Below are 21,083 nucleotides of genomic sequence, written 5' to 3'. Positions count from 1 at the left end.
TCCTGTGCTCCTTTCGGTATATCCAGACAACTGTTTACCCCTTTTTCCGTATCATTTATTAATATGTTGAATAGCACTGCTCCCAATACAGTTCCCTGCTATTTACCATTTTCCATTATGAAATCTGACCATTTATTCCTACTCTGTTTCCTACTTCAACTACTTACTGATCCATGAGAGGACCTTCCCTTTTATCCCATGTCTGCTTATTTTGCTTAAGAGCCTTTGGTGAGGGACCTGGTCAAAGGCTTTCTGAAAGTCCAAGTAAACTATATCCACTGGATCACTCTTGTCCATATGCTTGTTGACCCTCTCATAGAATTCTAGTAGATTGGTGAGGCATGATTTCTCTTTACAAAAGCTGTGCTGATTCTTCCCCAACATATCATGTTCATCTTCTGTGGTTCTTGCTACACATTGCACTTTCCGTAATTGAACAAATTTGTTCTAATCTAACGTTTGAAGAGAATAGCGTGCTTAACATTATAAAGTCTTATAGTTAACCCTATTTTAAGTGTTTCTTCATGTTTATATTTGTGTGTGTGATTTATAGGTGTATAAGATGTGAACAAACATTCATCAATATAAGTGAGTCTTGTGACTGTTCGGACCCAAATATTTTGGTAAGCGAAACAGTTTATATCAAAGTGTAAAGGAAAAAAGTTATGTTGTAAAGTGGTGTGTGTGTGTATAAATATATTTAATGGAATTTGCCTTAATTTTATCTTTTCAGACTGGAGGGTTATGCTTCAGTAACAGCAGAAACTTCCCCTCAAAGGCAGTTGCAACTGTACGTTATGGACAGCTAGTAAGTGTTTTTGTTCTTAACATTATCAAGCTTCATGTTATATATTATGAATAGGTTTTTTTGTGCTGAAATGTTTTAAGAGCATTTTGTTACCCAACTTAATTTTAATGGAACATTTTCTTATGCCTGGTATTTCAGTTTTTCATCTACTTATGTATCTTTCAAAGTCAGTTTCTTATTTTCCATGCTCTACCCCAATCTGCTGCACATACAGTAGTCTCTCAGTGAGATGGTTTATGTGAGGAAGTACTTATCTATCAAGGAAATAGCATGGTCAATTGGTTTAATTAGGGCCTGAAGCCTAGAGGCCAGGGTAATAATCCTGATTCTGTAAATAATTTGGTGTGACCTTGGACAAGTCACCTAAATTTTCAATGGCTCCATTTCTCTGTGTTTATTAAAAAACAAAAACAAAAAACTTGCTTACCTTTTGAAAAGTACTTTGAGATCCTGGGATATAAAGCACTATATAAATGAAAGGTAGTTATCCAGCATCACTCAATACTGAGTGTCAAGGGGTGTTAAAAGTCAGCCAGGAAGCCCCTCTCTAACTTACTAGAACTTAAAGATCTTTTCTTCTTCTGTGATAGTTATAATGACCAGCAAAACCACTTTGGCTGGTGCAGGTTGGACATCAGCCCACTGATGAAAAAGTGCTAGAGACAACAGGTCTATGCAGACTTGATAACAAAACATGTCTGAGTAAAACTGCGTTGGGTGTTGATCTCTCTCCAATAGCCTTTAAAAGTGTATGTTTGTGTGAACACAAAAGTCAGTGCCAGTCTTTGAGGGCAATCATCGAGTAATCCATCCTGTCATCCGCTCCTGGCCATCACTGGTCTAGGGAGATAAACCATGGGGTTGCATCCTGACTATCTTGGTTTTCATAGATTCAAGGACTGGAAGGGACCTCGAGAGGTCATAGAGTCCAGTCCCCTGCCCGCATGGCAGGACCAAATACTGTCTATCAGGGATGGTCTAGACATTTATCTAACCTACTCTTAAATATCTCCAGAGATGGAGATTCCACAACCTCCCTAGGCTGGTTAACAGACATTGATGGACATATCCTCCATGAACTTATCTAATTCTTTTTTGAACCTAAGTTATACTTTTGGCCTTCATAACGTCCTCTGGCAAAGAGTTCCACAGGTTGACTGTGCATTGTTTGCAGTACTTCCTTATGTTTGTATTAAACCTGCTGCCTGTTAATTTCATTGGGGGACACCTAGTTCTTGTGTTATGTGAAGGGGTAAATAACACTTCCCTATTCACTTTCTTCACACCAGTCATGATTTTATAGACCTCTGTTGTATCCCTCCCCCTTTAGGTACTCTCTTTCCTAAGCTGACCAGTCCCAATTTTTTTTTTTAAACTCTCCTCATATGGATGCTGTTCCATATCCCTACCTTTGTTGCCCTTCTCTGTGCCTTTTCCAATTATAATACATCTTTTGAGATGGGGGACCAGATATGCACACAGTATTAAAAGCAACAAAGAGTCCTATGGCACCTTATAGACTAACAGACGTAGTGGAGCATAAACTTTTGTGGGCGAATACCCACTTTGTCAGATGCAACGTCTGATGAAGTGGGTATTCACCCTCAAAAGCTTATGCTCCACTACGTCTGTTAGTCTATAAGGTGCCACAGGACTATTTGTTGCTTTTTACAGATCCAGACTAACATGGCTACCCCTCTGATGCTTGACACAGTATTAAAGGTATGACTGGACCATGGATTTATATAGTAGCATATATTTCTATCCCTTTCTTAATGGTTGCTGTGATGGGTTGGATTACAGAAACCCCCTTGGGGGCTGCCACCCAATGTACCAAGACTACCCCTGTTCCTGTTTTCCCTGCCAGCTCAGGACTCCAGCACCCTGTCTTGCTGAGCCAGACACTCCCATCTGCTCCAACACAGACCCAGGGTCTGAATCATTTGCCCCAAAGCTGCAAGTTTACCTGAAAACAGCTCACAGAAGTGTGCTTGTCTCTAGCACTCAGACACTCAACTCCCAATGGGGTCTAAACCCAAATAAATCCGTTTTACCCTGCATAATGCTTATGCAGGGCAAACTCATAAATTGTTCGCCCTCTATAACACTGATAGAGAGATGCACAGTTGTTTGCTCTCCCAGGTATTAATACATACTCTGAGTAAATTACTAAATAAAAAGTGATTTTATTAAATACAGAAAATAGGATTTAAGTGGTTCCAAGTAGTAACAGACAGAACAAAGTAAGTCACCAAGCAAAATAAAATAAAATGCACAAATCTATGTCTAATCAAACGGAATACAGATAATCTCACCCTCAGAGATGCTTCAGTAAGCTTTTTCTCAGACCTTCCAGGCCTGGGCACAATTCTTTCCCCTGGTACAGCTCTTGTTCCAGCTCAGGTGGTAGTTAGGGGATTCTTCATGATGGCTCTTCCCCTCTTTGTTCTCTTCCACCCCTTTATATATCTTTTGCATAAGGCAGGAACCTTTTGTCCCTCTGGGTTTCCACCCACCCTCACTGGAAAAGCACCAGGTAAAAGATGGATTCCAGTTCAGGTGACATGATCACATGTCACTGCAAGACTTCATTACCCATTTGCCAGCACATACATATACAGGAAGACTCACAGGTAAACACAGCCATCTGCAGACAATGATCCTAGTTAATGGGAGTCATCAAGATTCCAAATCACCATTAGTGGTCCACACTTTGCATAATTACAATAGGCCCTCAGAGTTATAGTTCATATTTCTAGCTTTAGATACAAGAGTGGTACATTTATACAAATAGGATGATCACACTCAGTAGATTATAAGCTTTGTAATGATACCTTACAAGAGACCTTTTGCATGAAGCATATTCCAGTTACATTATATTCACTTCTTAGGTTTTTATAAAACCATATAGACTGCATAACGTCACAGTTGCTATATTGTTAGCTTTTTTGACTGCTACTGCACACTGAGTAGGTGTTTTCAGAGAACTATCCACAATGAATTCAAGAGCTTTCTTGAATGGTAACAGTTAATTTAGACCCCATCACTTTGTATGTATAGTTGTGATGTTTTCCAATGTACATCATTTTGCATTTATCAACAAAAATTTCATTGCCCAGTCACCCAGTTTTGTGAGATCCCTTTGTAATTCTTTGCAGTCAGCTTTGCACATAACTATCTTGAGTAATTTTGTATCATCTGCAAGCTTTGCCTACCCCTTTTTTTCAGATAATTTATAAATATTCTGAACAGCACATGTCCCCGTACAGATCTTTGGGGGACCCTGCTATTTACCTATCGCCATTGCGAAAACAAACCATTTATTCCTATCCTTTGTTTTAACCAGATCCATGAGAGGACCTTCTCTCATCCCATGACTGCTTACTTTGCTTAAGAGCCTTTGGTGAGGAACCTTGTCTAAGGCTTTCTGAAAGTCCAAGTACACTAGATCTGCCGGATCACTCATGTCCATATACTTGCTGACACCTTCAAAGAATTCTAACAGATTGAGGTATAATTTCCCTTCACAACAACCACATTGACTCTACCCCAAAAAATGGTATCTCTCATCCTAGTTCTCCTTTTAAGGCTTTGTAGGCTGGTTATCAACATCACCATGTAGATCAGTGCAGAATTGGTTCAAGGCATCTGCAAGATTTGTCAGATTGATTATTGCATCATGAGGATAAAGTCTGTCACTTTTTACCCTTTCTATGGCCCTGCACCCAGTAGCTAACTTCTACCTGGGGGGAGATGTGAGCTAATTCATATACAATTACACTAAATAGATGATAGCCACTCCACCTCCAAACAGTTGAGGGTTAGCTTAGTTTACTATAGGTTGGGGGAAGATACACATAAGAACTATTTGCAAGATTATTGCAAATACCATTAGAACTATGCAAGTTAAATACTGTATTGCTTCAGTTGGAATCTGTCTTCAAAAAAACTATTAGTGTCAAGTTGTATTCTAAATTGAAAAGGGTTGCGGACTATGTTGAAGTTGTACCAACATTCTGTGTAATATGGTATAAATGTGTCAGCTGTGGATTCATACCAATAGTTGAAGTGATTTTAAAAATATACCTTCAAGCAATTGCTACACTAACCTCTTCACTCCATGGGTCTGGCCTGGTAATTCAAGGGGTTAAGAAGTGTGTGCCAAAGTTCAGGACTTGGACACCTAGGTGCTGCAAGCACGAATTGAGGTAGCATGTTTAGCTTTCGTTTTCTCCAACTCCCCCTTATCCCTACTGAACTAATGTGATATCCTTGATAGATTCTTCTGTTGAGGGAAGGTTGTTACAACACACGTCTTCCAAAGGAGTGATGCAGTAAAATGGTAGGTTTCAGAGTAGCAGCCGTGTTAGTCTGTATCCGCAAAAATAGGGTTACCATATTTAACAAATAAAAAAGAAGAGGACCCTCCACAGGGCCTTGGCCCCGTCCATTTCCCACCCCAGCCCCGCCCTAAAACTCCGCCACTTCTCCGCCCCCTCTTCCCTCCCACTCCCAGCCATGCGAAAAGGGCTGCCCGAGCGCTACCGGTTTCACGGTTTGCCGGGCAGCCCCCAGACCCTGCGCCCCCAGCCAGCGCTTCCCCAGCACAGCTGGAGCCCGGGAGCGGAAGCGCCCAGCCGGGGGCGCAGGGTCTGGAGGCTGCCCGGCAAACCGTGAAACCGATAGCGCTACGGGCTTTGAGCAGCCCCTATGCCTTTGGACCCTGTGCCCCCGGCCGGGCACTTCCCCTCCCGGGCTCCGGCGGCGCAGGGTCTGGAGGCATGGGGGGCTGCCCAAAGCCCGTAGCGCTCGGCTCTTAAACAGAGCCGAAGAGTCAGAGGAGGAGCAGAGCCGCCACAGCCGGAGGTTCTGCTCCTCCCCTGACTCTTCGGCTCTGTTTAAGAGCCGAGCTGCCCGAGCGCTACCGGTTTCAGGCAGCCCCCATGCCTCCAGACCCTGCGCCGCTGGAGCCCGGGAGGGGAAGTGCCCGGCCGGCGGCTGGGGTCCGGAGGCAAGGGGGCTGCCTGAAGCCCATAGCGCTCAGGCAGCTCGGCTCTTAAACAGAGCCGAAGAGTCAGGGGAGGAGCAGAGCAGCCGCGGGAGGGGAAGTGCCCGGCCGGCATTTTCCCGGACATGTTCGGCTTTTTAGCAATTCCCCCCGGATGGGGGTTTGATTGCCGAAAAGCCAGACATGTCCGGGAAAACGGACGTATGGTAACCCTACGCAAAAACAGGAGTACTCGTGGCACCTTAGAGACTAACAAATTTATTTGAGCATAAGCTTTCGTGGGCTACCGTGCATCCGAAGAAGTGGGCTGTAGCCCACGAAAGCTTATGCTCCAATAAATTTGTTAGTCTCCAAGGTGCCACAAGTACTCCTGTTCTTTTAGTAAAATGGTAGTTTGGGTTATAAGAAGGGTTTGGAGACACCATTTGGGGAACACTTATTCTCACTCTTCCGGAAATCAGTAAAACAAAACTATAATTAAAAAGAAAGGGCCAGGCTTCAAAACTGTATTCACTTTCTTCTCTTATAAACCACAGAGATTATGTAATTCAGTTGTCCTCTTTCTACATCAGTCTTTATCCTTTTCTAGATTGTGTACACTGAGATGTCTAACTTTTCCTGGAGAAAGATGTATTCTTGTCTAATTTTATGATCTGTGGACAACTGTAAGCATTTAAGACTGTATACTTCCCTGAATCCAAAGTGGATCTCCCACTGATAAGTTGGAAGTTTGTACAAAGATCCAGAGTAGAATATTCTTTTCTGTAGTAACTAAAAATTTAGTTACCACTATTTGTTCAGTGCCTTATTTAGCATCTTTCAGTGAGAAAATTTAAGACATTATCCTATCTTCCTGTCCCCGTTTCTCTCCATCTTTGTGCATCCCCTCTGTCTTTCCCTCCTTATTTCTTTCATGTACTAATGTGTAATTTCCTTTTCCATGTGCTTAAATCCTGACTAGACCTGAACTAGTTTTACTGATGGATGTTTGTTTGTTTAGTAGTTGAACTGAAACTGAATTGTCTTCTTGATTAAACTAAAAACTGAAATATTTAAGTCAAACAAAATGTTTAGAATGTTGATTCAAAACAAAATATCAAACCAAAAATGTTGAGTCAAAATGAAATGTCAAAATGGTTCATTGACATTTCTGAAGTAGTTAGCTTTTCAGCTGAAACTAATGTCAGATTCGACCTGATTTCACAAATAATTTTGATACCTCAAAAATAACATTTTAACAAGTTTATGATTTGCTAAAAAAAGCCTGCATATTGTCCTAACCCTTTCTCAATCCATCAGCAACTGTATAGTTAATGTTTACTTAATTCTCATCATTAGTCTTTAGCATTAAGGCTTCAATAAAATTAACAAGCAGTGGAGGAGTTCACACCCCTCAATAATTTTTTTTCAGCATGTCTGCAGGCTCAATAACAGCTCTATTATTTAGACTCCATTCATATTTGGAAGATTTATTTCTTGCAACCACGAGGGTAGAAACTTAAACATTTAAAAAAAATATGAAATGAAAAGCTAGAACGTGAAAACTGGATGAGTCATGAAAACCACATAAATATATCAGGGTGACCACATATTGACTATGGTCAGTGTTAAGGTAAACTACATGGAACATCAGCTGCTTGTCAGAAGGTGCTGTGAAATTAGCTATTCTATAAATGGCTGTATGATTACCAACATTATAGGCCAGGGGTCAGCAACGTTTGGCACGTGGCTCGCCAGGGTAAGCACCCTAGTGGGCCGGGCCAATTTATTTACCTGCTGACGCGGCAGGTTCGGCCGATCGCGGCCCCCACTGGCCGTGGTTCGCCGTCCCAGGCCAATGGGGGCAGCGGGAAGCCGCGGCCAGCACATCCTTCACCCGTGCCGCTTCCCGCCGCCCCCATTGGTCCGGGACGGCGAACCGCAGCCAGTGGGGACCGCGATCAGCCGAACCTGCCGCGTCAGCAGGTAAATAAATTGGCCCGGCCCACTAGGGTGCTTACCCTGGCGAGCCGCGTGCCAAACGTTGCTGACCCCTGTTATAGGCCATCTCCACCTTTTCAGTTTAATATGCTTAAGTATATTCAAGAATATGTACTGTAATAATTGTAATTTTTATATTAAAACCTTGATTTTTTTTTTTAAATTTAAATGAGGCTGCTGCAGAATTTCTAAGCTGCCACACCAATGCACCACAGAAACCAGAGGCCTTCCAAAGAGTTTATAGCCAATTTGCTGCAGAGTTCATGGGGAGCCTTGGACTTCTTGGTCTAATATTTAGTAGTTTTATGTTAAGACAACTAGCTGACAGGGTCTAGAAGGATCAAAGGACACTGATTAACCATGTCCATCATCAGTCTGTTAGTGTGACTAAAGGGAAATGGGCACAAATAAGATTTGAAGTTTTCTGCAAAAATGCTGGATATACACACAAATATGTGGTTAATGATGGAAGAAAAATCTTTTTGTGCATGAATCATAGAATATCCGGGTTGGAAGGAACCTCAAGAGGTCATCTAGTCCAACCTCCTTCTCAGAGCAGTACCAATTCCCACCTAAATCATCCCAGCCAGGGCTTTGTCAAGCCTGACCTTAAAAACCTCATGAGAATATATGGTTCCTCAAAATGTCAAAGCTAGTAAATGTATATTATTGGTGGAAACCTGCTCAAATTTTAGCTGTTCGAAAAAGCAGCAGTAGGATCCAGACATGAAATTAAGGAATGCTGCCAGTTGGTTGACTTAGTTTTTCATAGATTAAAGCAACTGTGTCAATAGAGACGTTTTGGAACAAATTGATAAATTAAATAGTCATAAGTCAACAGGACCAGATGGTATTCACCCAAGAGTTCTGAAGGAACTCGAAATTACAGAACTACTAGCTGTGGTCTATAACCTATAATTTAAATCCGCTTCTGTACCAGATAATTGGAGGATAGCTAATATGAAGCCACTTTTTTAAAAAAAAAATGCTCCAGAGGTGATCCTGGCTATTACAGGCCAGTAAGCCTAACTTCAGTACCAGGAAAATTGTTTGAATCTATAGTAAAAAAAACCAGAAGTATTAGACAGATGAACACAGTTTGTTGGGGGAAGAGTCAACATGGCTTTTGTAATCATGCCTCACCAATCTATTAGAATTCTTTGAGGGAGTCAAACATGTGGACATGGTGATCAAGTGAATATAGTGTACTTGGACTTTCAGAAAGCTTTTGACAAGCTTTTCACCAAAGGCTCTTAAAGTAAGCAGACCTGATATAAGGGGGAAGTTTCTCTCATGGATCAGTAACTGATTAAAAGACAGGTGTGACAGCATGACTCACCACTGTGTTGCCTCCTGCTGGCTGTCCTGGGAATTAGCACTGCACCCTCTCTTGGTGATGTCTCACCCACTGTCACCTCTGTTCCTGGACCCACGTCACTCCCAGGACCGCAGCATCCTTTTCAGTGATACTGCCCTCCAGCTGTGCACACTATGTTCCCCCCCTTCCAGGGGGACCTGCAGTCTACTGTCCAGCCACTTCCTTCAGTGGCAAACTGCAGTTCATGGTCTAGCCACTTGCCACAAGGCTCCAGCACCCTCTTTGCCTTTGCATCAGGGCCTCAATCTGCAGATCCCTGCAGCCTGCCAGGAGCTGCCTTGAGCTCTCTGGGTTTCTGCCTGCAGCACTGCGCTGTCCAGGGTGCTTGCTGTCCTCTGCCTGCAAGGCAGCCTGTCCTCATCCTTTCTCAAGCTCTAGGAAGTGACTGAAACTGCTCAGTTCTGAGCCCTTCTTATATGGGCCAGCCCAGCCCTGATTGGCTGCTCCTATAAGCCCTTCTGTGATTGGCTGCCTTCTGCAAAGCATGCCTAGGGCTGTCTTTAACCCTTTTTCTGCAAGTGTGGGGCTGACACCCCATCACAACAGGAAACAAAGGGTAGGAATAAAGGGTCAGTTTTCAGAATGGAGAGAGGTAAATAGTGGTGTCCCCCAGGGATCTGTATTGGGACCAGTGCTGATGAACATATTCATAAATGATCTGGAAAAGGGGTAAACAGTGAGGTGACACAATTAGCAGTCAATACTAAATTACTGAAGATAGTTACATCCAAAGCATACTGCGAAGAGTTAAGAAGAGATCTCACAAATCTGCGTGATTAGGCAGATGAAATACAATATTGATGAATGCAAAGTAATGCACACGGAAAATATAATTCCAAGTATGCATATAAAACGATGGTCTTGTAGCAGTTCAGACCCATCACCGCGGCACCTCCTGCTGGGAAATAGCTCTCTTGGACCACCAGAGTGCCTTTTCTTAGCGGTGTCTCACCCGCCGTTACTTCCACTTCCTCCACTGTCTCGACCAGCGTTGCATCTGGACCACAGAGTCCTCTTCGGGACACAGCCCTCCAGCTGTGCCCCAGCCTGCTGTCTTCCCCCCTTTCAGGGACAGGTAGTCCTGAGTCCTTCCACTTACCTCAGCAGCCAGCTGCAGTCTCTAGTCTAGCCTCTGGCTTCAGGGGCAAATTGCAGTCTGGATTTAGGCTACTCTCATTGGCAAGTAGGGGTAAAGAGAGTAGGGCAAACCAGACCCACCTGCTACCCTGGGTCCCATACCAGGAACCCTATAGCTGGCAGCCACTTACTGCCCCTCCTCCTATTCCCTCTGCCTACTTTCCCTAGGCCTTTTCCCCTGTAGCCCTCGCACCTTCCCTGCCCTTGCTTCAAGGCCTCAGTCTGGCCGTGGTCAGCCAAGAGATCCCCTATTGTTCTGCTACTCTGCCCAGCACTGCAGTATCTCCAGTGCTCCTCAGCAGACAGTCCTTCTCCTTTGCCCTCCAGGGAAAGACTGCCCCTTGCTATGCTGAGCAGCCCTTTATATATGGGCTGCTCCAGCAAACCTTCTCCTGATTGGCTGAGTTCTATGCCGCCTCTCCCTTCCCTCTCCTCAAACCCTTCTCCTACCTGTGTGGGGCAGCTGCCCCACCACAAGTCTAAATCAGTGGTCACCACTCAAGAAAGAGATCTTGGAGTTATTGTGGATAGTTCTCTGAAAACATCTTCTCAATGTGCAGCAACAGTCAGAATGTTAGGAATCGTTAGGAAAGGCATAGATAAAACAGAAAATAAAATGCCACTATATAAATCAATGATATGTACACATCTTGAATACTCTGTGCAGTTCTGGTCACCCCATCTCAAAGAAGAAATATTAGAAATGGAAAAGGATAGAGGAGGACAACAAAAATGATTAAGAATATGAAACCGTTTCCATATGAAGAGAGATTTAAAAGACTGGGACTATTCAGCCTCGAAAAGAAATGACTAAGGGAGGATATGATAGAGGTCTATAAAGTCATCAATGATGTGGAGAAAGTGAATTGGGAAGTGTTATTTACTCCTTCACATAATGCAAGAACCAGGAATCACCCAATGAAATTAATAGGCAGCAGGTTTAAAAGAGACAAAAGGAAATTCTTCCTCACACAAAGCAGTCAACCCATGGAACTTGTTGCCAGGAGATATTGTGAAGGCCCAAACTATAACTGTATTAAAAAAAAACAATTAGATAAGTTCATCAATGGCTATTCTCCAAGAGGGTCAGGGATGCAATCCCATGCTCTGGGTGTCCCTACGCCTCTGACTGCCAAATGCTGGGACTGGAAGGCAGGGGATAGATTACTTGATGATTGCCCTGTTTTGTTCATTCCTTCTGAAGCACCTGGCACTCGCCACTGTTAGAAGACAGGATACTGGGCTAGATGGACCATTGGGCTGACCAAGTATGGCCATTCTTTTGTTCTTCTATTCAGAATTGAAGAGTGCTTTATGAAAGAGAGGAGGAGAAAAATAGTGTGTTTTAAAGCAAGATTAGTCATGCTTTCTAAATAGTTTCAGTTACTGAAAACAGGCCTTCAGTTTGTATTTCATAGACAAAAGATACCTTTTTTCATTTTAGATCTGTCTAGTTGCATTATTTCCCTTTTTATTACTGTTATCAAACTCAGAGAGTTTTAGCAAATAAAGCCCTGAAGCTGTTTCACATATATGGACCCTTGTACCTGCCCAGAACCCCTTTGAAGTCACTGACACCCCTCAAGGGCAGTATGATCTGCCCATGTGTGGCAGCGTGCAGGTTCAAAGCGTAGGTCTTTCTTTTTTTGTTCAGGCACTAATATCTTGGAGAAAATGTATCTTACTGAAGCAGCACAAACTTTTCCTTTCCTATAGTCTACCTGTTTTGTACCAAGCTGTAGCTCTGAGTGATAGATCAATTCCAAAGGGACATTATTTTTCAAGGAAAAGAGCTTTTAGAAAAGTTAGAAAAATAGTCCCAAGTCTTTCAATTGGCATGCCATATTATTTTCCAGACTCTGATATATTGAGTTAATTGACATTCTGTTTACAGCTGAAAGCAGATACTGTGATGCAATGGTTCCTTATTTACAGGGTATAACAGTGGTATCAGCATGGTTTCTGAAAAACCTACAAGCATCAGCGGCTGCTTGTTGGGTAAGTTTTGAGCATGTTTTGAATTTGTATCTTGTATTTTACTTAAAAGAAATATTAATCTGATAAATCTGAAATACATAATACATGGCACTTTAATTTTGAAACTTGATGTATTCAATTTATTTTTAAAGAAAACTTATTTTGCGATGACAGTATACATGGCAGAGAAAATTGATACTGTGTTTTTTAAAAAGATCATTAGACAGTAATCAATGCTAGTGGGAGTTATAGTATAGGAGAATCTTCACTTTTTTGGGAATTAATCTTAGAAAGACTACCCCTCTCCCCCCTACCCCCCAAAAAAGACTAAAAGGTTATGAGAATGTATAGGTTTTTAGTTTGATTTATCCTAAAGGTGAAGCCTTTGCTTAATTTACAAAGAGTAAATTTGTTTTATTGAAAATTGAGATTTAAATTAGATTTTTTTAAAAATATTTTGTTACTTGAGTTTGCTTTTTCTTTTATTAGCTCAGCTTTGGTTAATTGGAGTCTTTTCTGACCGCAGAGAAGAGACCACTTATGGTTAAGGCACTAGACAGGGATTGAGAAGATCAGAGTTCATTTTCCTACTCTGCCACAGATTTCTTGTGTGATCTTGGGCAAATCACTTAGCCTCTTTGTGCCTCAATCAACCATCTACAGTATTAAGTAGGGATGATATTAGTTTAATGGATTAATCCTAAAAAAAACCCATTCATGTTTAAGAACTGCTTGGACTCTAAGAGGGTGGGGACCACATAAATACCTACGTATAGTTTTGTGTCTTGTACAAGTCACAGCAAGTGACTAGAACAAAAGGAATTTAAGAAAGAGAGCTACAATGTGTAAACAGGGGTTTATTTGAAAACCTAGAAATCTGATATACACCTCTACCCCGATATAACGTGACCCGATATAACACGAATTTGGATATAACGCAATAAAGCAGCGCTCCGGGGGGGCGGGACTGCGCACTCTGGTGGATCAAAGCAAGTTCGATATAACGCGGTTTCACCTAAAATGCGGTAAGATTTTTTTGGCTCCCGAGGACAGCATTATATAGGGATAGAGATGTACTTAAAATAAAATAAAAAATCCTGCATGACCAGTGGTCATCTTACCTTGGCTGTTTGATATTCATCATTGGTTCAAATTTTCAGTGATGATTGGCTGCTGGCTTTACCAATTGGCTTTCAATTAATCATTGAGCTTTAATCTCTACAAAGAGAAATAATCACCACAGAGTCTGCCTTCTCTGCTTTCTCCTATGTTATGTAAATCTTCAGTATGATGGAACATGCGCTGAAGATGAAGTAGATGCTTATCAACTTACTCAAGTTAGATATGTATTGATTGTTCTTAGATCTTTGGAGAAATCATCTTTGACGTAAAACCTGAGAAATCTGAATTCTAAAATCAGGGTTTTTTTACCCCCAAACTTTGAAATTACTATTCCATTATATCATCTGTTTGCTTTAACCTAAAATTAAAAAACTTATAAAATCTGAAAATCAAGGCGGCCTGTGTATAAAAAGGTGATAATACTGAATGTGTGTTGCCATGCATAAGCCAAATATAACTATAGGCTGTGTGCTTGGAGGAAGACATTAGATGTAAACAAAGCAATAAACTTCAGAGTAAAAGTAATGCTTTAGGGATGAATTGTTAAGGTTTAAAACTACCTCATTTTTGCCATACCAACAAGATGTAGCTATCAGCAATAGCTTTCCTTACTGTTTTTTTCTTTGTAGCTGTACTCCAATCTAACATCATGCCAAGCACTTGGAAATATGTGTGTGATGAACATGAACTCATTAAGCTCTACCACTAGTGATGCATGTGGTCTGTTTCAGTATGTCTATGCAAATACAGCAGGGCTAGGCACTGTTCATTCAGTATCCTTCTGGTATGTTACATCTTCTATAATTTTATCAATTCAGACATTTTTTTCAATATTAATGTTTACATAGAAATTACTACAAATGTATAGTTTTGCATGATATATTAAAGTCCTGTGGAGAAAACAAAATATAACTGTTTGCAGGAGACAGAATCTTCCATGGCTGTACTACGGTGACCAGCCAGGATTAGCATCTCAAGTACTTGATACAACCCAGTTCCCTACAAGCTTCAGTTTTAAAGGAACAAACAAGGTAGGCATTGTGAGGTACAAGACATGACGATATTTTTAAGGGGCCAAATTTAATCTCTGGTATAATTCCATTAAAGCTAATTGAGTTGCACAAGGCATGGATTTAGCTAACATTTTAATACAGAATGTCCTTTTTTTCCAGGATATTCAACTAATCCCTTATTTTGCACACAATCCTCATAAATTTGTTTAAGTTAAATGCTCTCTAAAATTTGAATGAAGTACCAAAAAAGGGTGCTGGTTATAATAAGCTGTCTAGCAATTACATTTTCAAGTTCATCATAAATTGTCATAGTTGAATTCAGAAATAACAACCGTCATCAAGTTTTCATATACAGTTTAGTCAGTGGTTTTTTAACTAACATTGCAATGCTTTGATGTTGGGTTTTTTTTGTTTTGTTTTGTTTTGTTTTTTTTTTACGATTAAACCATTATTTTCATGTTATGGCTAAGGCCTTGTCTACACTACGAGAGTAGTTCGATTTTACTTAAATCGAATTTTTGGAATCGATATTGCAAAGTCGAACGTGTGTGTCCACACTAAGGACAGTAATTCGACTTTGTGAGTCCACACTAACGGGGAAAGCGTCGACATTGGAAGCTGTGCACTGTGGGCAGCTATCCCACAGTTCCCGGAGTCCCCGCTGCCCATTGGAATTCTGGGTGGAGCCGCAAATGCCTTCTGGGTAAAAAAAATGTGTCCAGGGTGCTTTTGGGTAACTGTCGTCATCCGTCCATCACTCCCGCCCTCCCTCCCTGAAAGCGCCGGCGGGAAATCAGTTCGCGCACTTTTCTAGTCAGTGACAGCGCGGACGCCACAGCACTGCGAGCATGGAGCACACTGCGACCATCGCTGCAGTTGTGGCCGCTCTCAACGCCTCGCAGCTTATCATACACCTTTCCCTGAGGCAGATGCAGATAAGTCAGGCGAGGAGGCTACGTCACCGCGGTGATGGCCTGAAGTCTGAGAGTAGCACAGACCTCTCAGAAAGCAGGGGACCCAGCGCCGAGGACATCACGGTCGCAATGGGTCATGTTGATGCCGTGGAACGGCGATTCTGGGCACGGGAAACAAGCACTGAGTGGTGGGACCGCATAGTGCTGCAGGTCTGGGATGAATCCCAGTGGCTGCGAAACTTTCGCATGCGGAAGGGAACTTTCCTGGAACTTTGTGAGTTGCTGTCCCCTGCCCTGAAGCGCAATGACACCCGGATGCGAGTAGCCCTGACTGTCCAGAAGCGAGTGGCCATAGCCCTCTGGAAGCTTGCAACGCCAGACAGCTACCGGTCAGTCGCGAACCAGTTTGGGGTGGGCAAATCTACTGTGGGGGTTGTTGTGATGCAAGTAGCCAAGGCAATCGTTGATGTACTGCTGCCAAAGGTAGTGACCCTGGGAAACGTGGAGGCGATCATAGATGGCTTCGCAGCGATGGGATTCCCAAACTGCGGTGGGGCCATAGATGGAACTCACATCCCTATCCTGGCACCGGACCACCAGGCCAGCCAGTACATTAACAGAAAGGGCTACTTTTCCATGGTGCTGCAAGCACTGGTGGACCACAGGGGACGTTTTACCAACATCTACGTCGGATGGCCGGGCAAGGTTCATGACGCTCGTGTTTTCAGGAACTCTGGTCTGTTTAGACGGCTGCAGCAAGGTATTTACTTCCCGGACCACAAAATAACTGTTGGGGATGTGGAGATGCCTATAGTCATCCTCGGGGACCCAGCCTACCCGCTAATGCCCTGGCTCATGAAGCCCTATACTGGCGCCCTGGACAGTGAAAAAGAACTCTTCAACTACCGGCTGAGCAAGTGCAGAATGGTGGTGGAGTGTGCTTTTGGCCGTCTCAAGGGGAGATGGAGAAGCTTGCTGACTCGCTGTGATCTCAGCGAAACCAATATCCCCATTGTTATAGCAGCTTGCTGTGTGCTCCACAATCTCTGTGAGAGCAAGGGGGAGACCTTTATGGCGGGGTGGGAGGTTGAGGAAAATAGCCTGGCTTCTGATTACGCACAGCCAGACAGCCGGGCGATTAGAAGAGACCAGCGGGACGCGCTGTGCATCCGGGAGGCTTTGAAAGCTAGGTTCCTGAGTGAGCAGGGTAACCTGTGACTGTAAAGTTTGTGTACAGAGTAGCCGAACCTGCCCCCGTTTCTTTACCCAGTTAATGTTGACTATCCTATCCAGTTACATACCCCCTTCTCCCCCCCTTCCAACACACGTTTCGAAATAAAATCAGTTCTACTTTGTTAATGAACACCGTTTTCTTTACTACTGTTTTCGCGGGAATTTTTTAAAACTGGGACGCGGATTGTGGTGCGGAGCGGGTGTAGTGTAGTGACGCAAAGAAAGCTTCTAAACTCAAGGATTGACAGGCTCCGCTGTGGTGGGCTGGTTCTTTCAACGGAGCCTGTCACCCCTCCTGATCGGGACTGTGTGTATGGGGGGGCTATGTGACTTTGTGGCAGGGGGAGGACGGTTACAGATCTCCTGCTGTGTGGCTCTGTGATCCTGCATAAGGACCGCCGCTTAAGATCTGTAACTGCCCTCCCCCGCCACAAAGTCACAGAGCAACCCACCCCCCACTACAGAACATGAAAACCACCTCCCAGACTGACCAGGGCAACTAGTCACTGCACTGTGTATGTGCCCTGCTGCTGTACCTGCCCCCGCCTATGTACCCTGCCAAAGGTGACTGTCCTGTCCAATTACCATCCCCCTTTCCCCCCCTCCTCCAAAAGAACATGATGGAAACATTAGTTAACAGAAACATATTTTTTATTATCAACTACACATGGAACTGGGAGGTGAAACTTGGACGGGGGCTTGTGTCAGGCGGGAAGGAAAGAACTTGTCAAATTTTGGGGAATGAGAGCCTTCTGCTACTAGAGCTCTCTGCAGGGGTGGAGTGAGAGTTTGCGTGGACTCTGCCGCCTCTCCTTCTGTGCACTTTGGGTGAGGGGGGTATGGGACTTGGTGGCGGGGGAGGGCGGTTAGAGATGGACTGCAGTGGGGCTCTGTCCTCCTGCCTCCGTTCCTGCAGAACATCCACAAGGCGCCGGAGCGTGTCCGTTTGCTCCCTCAGTAGTCCAAGCAGGGTTTGAGTCGCCTGCTGGTCTTCCTGCCGCCACCTCTCCTCCCGATCCATGTTTGCTTGCTGCATTTGGGACAAGTTCTCCCGCCACTGGGTCTGCTGTGCTGCCTGGGCTCGGGAGCAGGCCATAAGCTCTGAGAACATGTCCTCTTCTTCCTATGCCTAATCCTCGCTAGCCTCTGGGAGTGTGATGCCAGGCTAGGTTGTGAGACAGTCGCAGATGGGGCTGTGGGAATGGGAAAAAGGGAGTGAATTCTTCAGAAAGATAAATGTAGTTGTGAACAAAGAACATAGTCTTTCTCTGTGAACAAGACCATGCACAGCACCTATCACATGCGCACTCAGCACAAGGTCGAATTCTCGGCCTTCGCATTCAGTGCCTGGGGTCTTGCACAGCACATTTGAGAACCGTGTCAGGACAACGGAATTTCTGTTGCAGGCAGACATGGTAAGCCGTAGACTCGTGGCAGCTTAAAACTTTAATATTAGCAATGGCCTCATTTCACATTGAAATCCATGTCGGTCCCTGCTGCCAGCAATCCGGCAAGCAGGAACTCTGCTCCTGTCCCACACCCTCGCGGCTGTCCCCGGGAACGATCCCTTTCGGCTGCCCCTCTCCCGCCTCCACCGCGTGGCTGCAAACCAGCGGTTACAGTTCTGTAAAGGAACGGTAAAGCAGTCCCAACACTAACATTCCCCTACCTCATTCAAAGCAGGTCACCATGAGCGACATCACCCTCATGAGGATCTCTGACAGCGAGAAAGAGAGAATGCTCCGGGAAAGCCTCCAAAGACCAGGGCCGTATGCCGCTCTGCTGTGCAGAGCAATGATTCCCGAGTACTTGCTTGTCTCGTGGCGCGGCAACGTGTCGTACTACGGAGGACCCAATAAGGCCGCTCTCCCCAGGAACCTAATGCAACGGATTTCCAATTACCTCCAGGAGAGCTTCCTCGAGATGTCACAGGAGGATTTCTGCTCCATCCCCGGACATATAGACCGCATTTTACTCTAGCTGCTGTAGCAGTGACTAAACAGTAGAGCGGCTTGGGCAGGACAATCATGCAAAACTGGACATTGCTAGATTTTTTTTTCAATAGTTGCACTGCCCATGACTGAACCGTTAAGCGCCTAGGGCAAACTAATCATGAGAAACCCATTTTTTTAATTGTTAATATTCCTGTTCTGTTAAAAATAAATGTTTAGATGTTTACAACACTTACTGGCTGATCCTTCCCCAGATTCTGTGTCCGGGGTAACGGCTGGGGACGGTTGGTAGGGGATCTCTGTAAGGGTGATGAAGAGATCCTGGCTGTCGGGGAAACCAGCGTTGTGAGTGCTGTCGACTGCCTCGTCCACCTCTTCTCCTTCCTCATCTTCCCCATCCGCTAACATGTCCGAGGATCCGGCCGTGGACAATATCCCATCCTCAGAGTCCACGGTCACTGGTGGGGTAGTGGTGGCGGCCGCACCTAGGATGGAATGCAGTGCCTCGTAGAAACGGGATGTCTGGGGATGGGATCTGGAGCGTCCGTTTGCCTCTTTGGTCTTCTGGTAGCCTTGTCTCAGCTCCTTGATTTTCACGCGGCACTGCGTTGCATCCCGGCTGTATCCTCTCTCTGACATGTCTTTAGAGATCTTCTCGTAGATCTTTGCATTCCGTTTCTTGGAGCGCAGCTCGGAAAGCACGGACTCATCACCCCACACAGCGATCAGATCCAAGACTTCCCGATCAGTCCATGCTGGGGCCCTCTTTCTATTCTGAGATTGCACGGCCATCACTGCTGGAGAGCTCTGCATCATTGCCAGTGCTGCTGAGCTCGCCACAATGTCCAGACAGGAAATGAGATTCAAACTGGCCAGACAGGAAAAGGAATTCAAATTCAAATTTTCCCGGGGCTTTTCCTGTGTGGCTGTTCAGAGCATCCGAGCTCGTACTGCTGTCCAGAGCGTCAACAGAGTGGTGCACTGTGGGATAGCTCCCGGAGCTATTAGCGTCGATTTCCATCCACACCTAGCCTAATTCGACATGGCCATGTCGAATTTAGCGCTACTCCCCTCGTCGGGGAGGAGTACAGAAGTCGAATTAAAGAGACCTCTATATCGAACTAAATACCTTCGCGGTGTGGACGGGTGCAGGGTTAATTCGATGTAACGGCGCTAACTTCGACATAAACGCCTAGTGTAGACCAGGCCTAAGTGTGTATTGGTCATAATTTATTTAATTTTTCAAAGGGACAATCATTTGCTGTGGAAATATCCTTTGGATACTATCTACCTATTTAGAAAATATGCCCTTCTCTGCAGTCTGTTGCTGAGAAATTTAAAAAAAAACAGAACTAGCTACTGTTTTTAGAACCTAGCCAAAACAATGTTGTCCTCCTTATGCTTATTCTTCACCAGCAGCCACCTTGGATATATCTTGAGGAATGTATTAGTCCATTGATTATTAAGCAGATCCCCTATTAATTTCTCTGAAGCGTTGTGTTTAGAAATCTATGCCATAATATGGCACCCAATATTTAGGGACTAACCAAACTAATGTCTCACTAGAGCTGAGTGGAGAAAAGTATTCTGTTTCATGAGGGATTTCGCTCCTTTGAAAACTAGTTTCATTCTGATTTGGAACAAAAACCAAAAATTTTGAAATTCTTCACAAAAGGGAGTCCTTGCCTGAGGCAAGCTGTCTGGCAAGTTGCCCCAGCACTACAGACCCTGGAAGCCCTGAGGTTCTTGGCCTTGAGTATGTTGGAACCCTGCCTGGTTTCTAAAAGAACTTCATCAAAATCAAACTGTCTCCCTGGAACATTTTGATTTCAACAAATCAGCAAATTCTTATGGAAAAAAGTTTTAGTAGATAGTTTTCTTACCACCTTTACTTTTCCCATCACACATGATGATGATGATGATGATGATACTAGAAGAGTTGGAAAGTAAATTAAAAAAGCGTGGAACAAAGCATGGAATCTTGCAACCAAGATTAATATTTATATTTACAAATAGAAAAGGAGAAAATGAAATGTTATATCCAAGGTTGTATTAAACTATTGAAAAATGGGATGGATGTGCCTAAAATTTATTATTCAGTCTTTTAAAACAGTTTTGCCTTCTGTTGTCAGAATATAAAACTGCAGCTTATCGCAGCTTCATATGATGCAGAGGGAAACTTTCTTAAATGGCAAAATTTGGAAGGAGGTGTCTTGCAGGTAAGTGTGATGTGATATATATATATTTTTTTAATTACATTGTTGCTACACTATCAAAATATTGGTTGCCTGTTAGAGAAGAGATCAAAATGGAGAGGAGCACAAATACAGCACGTGAGTGTTCAGATAACTACAGTTATTTTAGTGCAACCTTATTCTGATCATGGAATTGCCTATTTAATAAAAATAGCTTTTTAGAGGTGATTTCTTGCTCAAGGTGGTTTCCCATTCACACCAATGTAACTCCTGAGCACCTAGAAACCTTCTAGAAGGCATGGCTTGTTGGCCTCTTGTGGCATCGGCCTCTTGTGGCATCAGCCACTCAGAGCCAAGGTCCCAGCC

At 43.8% G+C, this 21,083-nt stretch overlaps 1 protein-coding gene across 5 annotated transcripts in view; it reads left to right on the top strand.

Annotated features, from left to right (window-relative positions):
* The window catches only part of TMEM67 (transmembrane protein 67), a 63,278-nt gene that overhangs the window by 11,690 nt on the left and 30,505 nt on the right, over nucleotides 1–21,083 (top strand). For all 5 annotated transcript variants that reach the window (XM_054019180.1, XM_054019179.1, XM_054019178.1 and 2 more), the window contains 6 exons: nucleotides 554–623; nucleotides 734–808; nucleotides 12,247–12,309; nucleotides 14,040–14,194; nucleotides 14,333–14,441; nucleotides 20,655–20,741. In XM_054019180.1, the coding sequence (XP_053875155.1) occupies nucleotides 554–623; nucleotides 734–808; nucleotides 12,247–12,309; nucleotides 14,040–14,194; nucleotides 14,333–14,441; nucleotides 20,655–20,741 (559 nt within the window). The remainder of the gene's footprint in view (nucleotides 1–553; nucleotides 624–733; nucleotides 809–12,246; nucleotides 12,310–14,039; nucleotides 14,195–14,332; nucleotides 14,442–20,654; nucleotides 20,742–21,083) is intronic.

Source organism: Malaclemys terrapin, chromosome 2, assembly GCF_027887155.1.
Source record: "Malaclemys terrapin pileata isolate rMalTer1 chromosome 2, rMalTer1.hap1, whole genome shotgun sequence".
Lineage (NCBI taxonomy): Eukaryota > Metazoa > Chordata > Testudines > Emydidae > Malaclemys > Malaclemys terrapin.
The sequence above is the reverse complement of the archived record's forward strand: the minus strand, read 5'-3'. Positions and strand labels throughout refer to the sequence as shown.